At 57.8% G+C, this 5,037-nt stretch overlaps 1 protein-coding gene across 1 annotated transcript; it reads left to right on the forward strand.

The window, feature by feature from the left end:
• The first annotated feature begins 710 nt into the window (after nt 1-710).
• On the forward strand, nt 711-3,220 carry MSX1 (msh homeobox 1). Its single transcript, XM_068149715.1, has 2 exons — nt 711-1,239; nt 2,704-3,220. Exons 1-2 carry the CDS (start codon nt 798-800, stop codon nt 3,132-3,134), a joined length of 873 nt encoding a protein of 290 aa, XP_068005816.1. The 5' UTR covers nt 711-797; the 3' UTR covers nt 3,135-3,220.
• Nucleotides 3,221-5,037: the final 1,817 nt, after the last annotated feature.

A 5,037-nucleotide genomic window follows, 5' to 3' on the forward strand; every position in this document is an offset into this window, starting at 1 on the left:
AAGTCACTTTTCGAACGCTCAGGGACAGGGAGAGGCTCCCTTTGTGAAGTCGCACTCGGGATAGCCCGATATCTGCTGGTTTTGTAAGACGGGCACGGCTCCGGCGCGCTCCACTGCGCTTTGCAAACTGAACGTCCAGTTTTTTCCCGACATTAAGATTTATTTATTTTTTCCACCGACTTTTGACCCTCTGTGTCCTCCAATATCATTGCCACGGCAGGACTGTCCGGAGCTGGGCTGTTTGGGGAGTGGGGATGCGGGGAACCTCGTTCTGGGGGAGTCGGGGCTGAAGAAAGAAAGTCTGGGGGGAGCGCGGCTTGTGGGAGCGGAGCAGGGGATGGGTAAGGGATTCTGGGGGAGCGGAACTGTGGGGAGCCCGGGGCTGGGGGCAGTACGGCTATGGGGAAAAGTGCTGGGAGTCGGGTTGGGGGAGCGCGGCTGGGGGAGCGGGGATGAAGGGAGAGGGGATGAAGGGAGCAGGGCCGGGGAGTGGGGCGGGGCGCCCCGACGGCAAGCCCAGTTTGGCCGCGCCCCCCCGGTGCAGCCTCCTCTGCCGCAACACAGCCAATGGGATGACGCCGTCTCTGCACTGCAGCCAATGGAACGCTACCGTCCCGCCCCTCCTCGCACTGATTGGGCGGTGTCTTCCCCTCGCCGCTTTATTAGGCGGTGCCGCCCGCCGCGGGGCCTGAGCGCGCCGACGGCTGCCCGCGGCCACCGCACTGCCCCGGCCCCATGAGCTGTGGTGTCCGCTCCCGCCTGGCACTGCGGTGGCGACGACGACGGGACGTCTCTGCATGGCCCCGGCTGTGGATATGACCACCTCGTCCACCAGCATCCGCAGCGACGAGCTGCCTGCATCCGCCTTCAGCAAGCCCAGCGGCGGTCTCCCCGTCGCGGCTGCGATGGGCGGGGAGGAGGAGAGCGACAAGCCCAAGGTCTCCCCGTCCCTTCTGCCATTCAGCGTGGAGGCGCTCATGGCCGATCACAGGAAGCCGGGAGGCAGGGAGGGCCCCGAGGGTGCTGCCCCGCCCGGGGCGGCCACCCGCCCCAGTCTCAGCCCCCGCCTGGGCGCCCTGACGGCAGAGGCACCGGCCTCCCCGCTGCCCCTCGGCAGCCACTTCTCCGTCGCGGGGCTGGTCAAGCTGCCCGAAGACACTCTGGTCAAGGCAGAAAGCCCCGAGAAGCAGGAGAGGAGCCCCTGGATGCAAAGCCCACGGTTCTCGCCGCCTCCTCCGAGTAAGTATTGTCCGGTAGTGGGCGGGCTGGGAGACCTCCCCGGACCGTCTGCGACCGTCGGCTTAGCAATTTCCCCTCACTTTCCCCTAGCCTGGCTCCCTTGGCACGTTTTCCCCTGCCGTTCGCACGCTCTGCCGAGCCACTTCTGCCTGTGCAGAATATTGACCCGGTTCAAGTGTGTGAAAGGGGCTGTGACTGCGGAAGGACAGCGGCCACACCAGGGCGAGACCTTGTGCCAAATGGTTACTGGGGTGCAGGGGGGAAGGAAAAGCAGCCTGGCCTGCCTCTTAAGCTTAACCTGGGGCTCGAATTAGCCGCGCAAATCCTGACTCGGCCTCAGCGATGTTTTCACCGAAAGTGACTAAAATAATTACATAAGGACCCACACAGACCCGGCTCCGGGCAAGGCGCTTTCAGGCTCTGCGGGCTCCAGCCGCACCAGCTGCTACCTTAAGTGTTGCGTCTCCAAAGTCCGAAGAGCCACAGTTACTGACGTTTTCCTGCTTTACTATGAAGACATCTCAAATAATAAAAACAGCTCCGGGAGGGATGAGATCAGAAGGGCCCTTTAATCCTCGTCAGTGGCTACGCTGAGCTCGGGCCCGGACAGCCCGAGCTTCCTGCCCTCGGCCACATCCCGCTCCCTCCCCGCCTGGGCTTCCGTGGGAAGGGACGAGCTTAGGCTGAGGCTCTCCGAAGCATTTGAGGGTGCTCTTAATAGAGCTGCGAACAGTTACCGTCTGTCTTCCGCAGAGAAAAACAAGGCTTGTGTGGAGTATCATAGTGGTTTAATTTGTTTAAATTGCAAAGTAAAAGTTGTTGTTGCTAAGTAAACCCGTGGTAGAGTGAGGTTGAGAACCCTTAGAAATGTTAAACGAGGAGAGGAGCAGAGCGATGAAAAGTGGTAGATAGAAGCTGAGTGTGAATTCAGAGCCCGTAATTAATTACATGCTTAATCCGTTTCCCAGGGGCCTAATGAAGAGAGTGTGATGCTGAGCAACTAGCCCGTTTTGTTTATTTTTTTTCCCCTTAATCCAATAAAAAGGACAGTTTGGTGTGGGGTTTTTTCTTTGGTTTTTTTTTTTTTTTCTTCCTTCTGAGGATCACTCCCTCCACTTAAGTCTTCTCTGTATGATCTGGAAGCCATGGAGGCAGAAGGTGTGTGGGTGTCTGACTCCTGCCCTTTGCCCATTTTTTTTCCAGGGACTTGGAGAGGTTCTTGCTATGAAACACTGCAAGTAACTTCGGTCCCGGGAGTCTTGAAAAACCAAATTCCTTAGTAAAACATCTGCTTTCTTTACTGGCATGGGAGACATCAATTTGAAGTGAGCCCTAGGCAGCCCTGGAGTTTTTGGGCCACTTCACTTTGAGCAGGACCATACTTTCTTCTTTCTCTGGGGGGCATGTGGGTTCGGGCACTGCTAACAGAGCTGTCTCTCTCCTTCTCCCTGTTCCTGGGCACAGGGCGGCTGAGCCCCCCAGCCTGCACCCTGCGCAAGCATAAGACGAACAGGAAGCCACGGACACCCTTCACCACAGCTCAGCTGCTGGCCCTTGAGAGGAAGTTTCGGCAGAAGCAGTACCTGTCCATTGCCGAGCGTGCAGAGTTCTCCAGTTCTCTCAGCCTCACTGAGACGCAGGTGAAGATCTGGTTCCAGAACCGCCGTGCCAAGGCCAAGCGGCTCCAGGAGGCCGAGCTGGAGAAGCTGAAGATGGCAGCCAAGCCCATGATCCCGCCTGCTGCTTTCGGCATCTCTTTCCCACTGGGCGGCCCGGCTGTGGCTGGTGCCTCTCTGTATGGAGCTTCCAGCCCTTTCCAGCGGGCAGGGCTGCCCGTGGCTCCTGTAGGACTGTACACGGCACACGTGGGATACAGCATGTACCATCTCACATAGAGCTGAGCCCTGCCGAGCCTAGCCTGCCGGCTGTCCTCTTCCACTGGCTCCGCACACATTCCCTCCCTGCTCCTCACTGTGGACTTCCCCACAGGGCCCATAGCAGAGACTTCTCCGGTCTGGCTCTGATTGGCATCTCTGCTTCCCTCTGTGATGCTGGTCCCCGACTCCAGCGCCGTTCCACTTTCCTCAGCAGTCCTGGGAACTGATCGGTTTCTTCAGCTGACCTGAGGCATCGCCCCAGCTCTTCCGTGTCACGAGGCTGTGATGGGTCAGCCCTGCCCCACTTCCCCGGGTCCAGCTGGAAGCCTGGGGAGAGCCCTCCCCCTGCCACAAGGGAAGGAACTGTGGAAGTGAAAGGGGTGGTAGGGCTGGAAGACAGGACGTTTCTCTTGCTTTCTGCAAGGCAAGGTCAAGAGGCAGCAGTGTAGAGCAGCCTCTCCTGTCCCTCTGTAACAGCACCGTCTGTTACCTTGTGTTTGTTCTTCCACCAGCTCCTTTGGAAGGGGCTCTGTGTACTATGTAATATACTGTATATTTGAAATTTTATTATCATTTATATTATAGCTATATTTGTTAAATAAATTAATTTTAAGCTATTGTTTGCAGTTCATTTGTCTTTGCCCTGCCGGGGTGACAGAAGAAACTGAATTTGTGTCAGAGGAACATGAAAGGGCACTGCCTATACCTTCCCAGGGTTTCTCAGCCTCAGACCATGAGACCTTGGCTGAGTTTTCAGCTTGATGAAGTATCCCAGAGCTGCCCTCTCCTCATGGCCCTCTGAAGTTTTTTTCTCACCTGCAGCTTCCGCTGCACCCCCTGTCCAAGGGTACACAAACGATTGCTGCTTCTCTCCCCATCAGCATAGTCCAAGCCGGCCTTTCCCAGCACCAGGCACGAGAAAAGCAGCTCTTGTCCCTGCCAGCAGCCTTTTGCTGGGAAGCTCTGGGCCACAGTCCCAGACGGCTGAAGGAGGCTTCAGGGAGGGTGTGACTTGTCCCCTTCCACCCCGGTGACAAGCTAAGAGAGAGACCCTCAGTTCCCTCCAGCTGCCGGCGTTGCTTGGGGCCAGGGAGCAGCCGGTTGTTTGGGGTGTGGGGAGGAGTGGGCTCTCGCAATCTGTTTGGTGCACGAGCAGGGGGGAAAGCACGGCAAGAGCGGGGCACAGGCAGCTCAGCAGCCGAAGACAAGGTGTTGGGTGATCAGGACGGCGGTGTTAGAGGAAGGGGCGGTGGGGATGGGTTGCGGAGGACTGTGATGATGTTTGGGCATGGGTATGGGGGACTCGTGAGACCGAGGGCCGGGACCGCTCGGCGCCGTTTCCTGCCCATCCCTGTGGCTGCGGGTTCCCTCAGCAGACAGCTCCACTGGAAACTCTTGCCGATTGCCACGACCCCGTGGAGACCCACCAGTGACGGCCGAGGACCCCATGGAGGAGGGTGATGTCGCTCCGCGTAGCCCCGGCCGCGCCGCTCTGCACCCGCCAGCCCCGCCAGCCCCGGCGCCGCCGCCTCGCCGCGTCCTGCCGTCGGCTGCGGCCCCGAGTTCCCCTTGCTCCGCGCGCCGCTCCTCCCGATTTCATTTCGCGGATCGCTCGGCAAGGGGACACCATTGCTTTCCCCTTTTTGTTATTTTCTATTTATTTCGTGTTTTATCTTTACGCTCAGGGAAGGGGCTCTGAGAAGTTGGGACCCTATATTTTTCTTTCTCTCTGTTTCTCTTTTTAATTTTTTTTTTTATCACTATTACTTCCCGTGTAGCTTTAATTTCTAGCAATTTAAAATGTTAAGGTTGAAGCAAAGTTAGAAGGAAAATAATTGCTGTAATGAGGCTAGGCAATCTTCTGCAGGCACTGTGGCTCCAGCGAGACTGTAGCTGGGGGCGAGGCGGGACTTTTATCATC

The sequence above is a fragment of the Melanerpes formicivorus genome, unplaced genomic scaffold, assembly GCF_026170545.1.
Source record: "Melanerpes formicivorus ecotype bairdi unplaced genomic scaffold, bMelFor1.0.p_v2 SCAF_18, whole genome shotgun sequence".
Taxonomy (NCBI): Eukaryota; Metazoa; Chordata; class Aves; order Piciformes; family Picidae; genus Melanerpes; species Melanerpes formicivorus.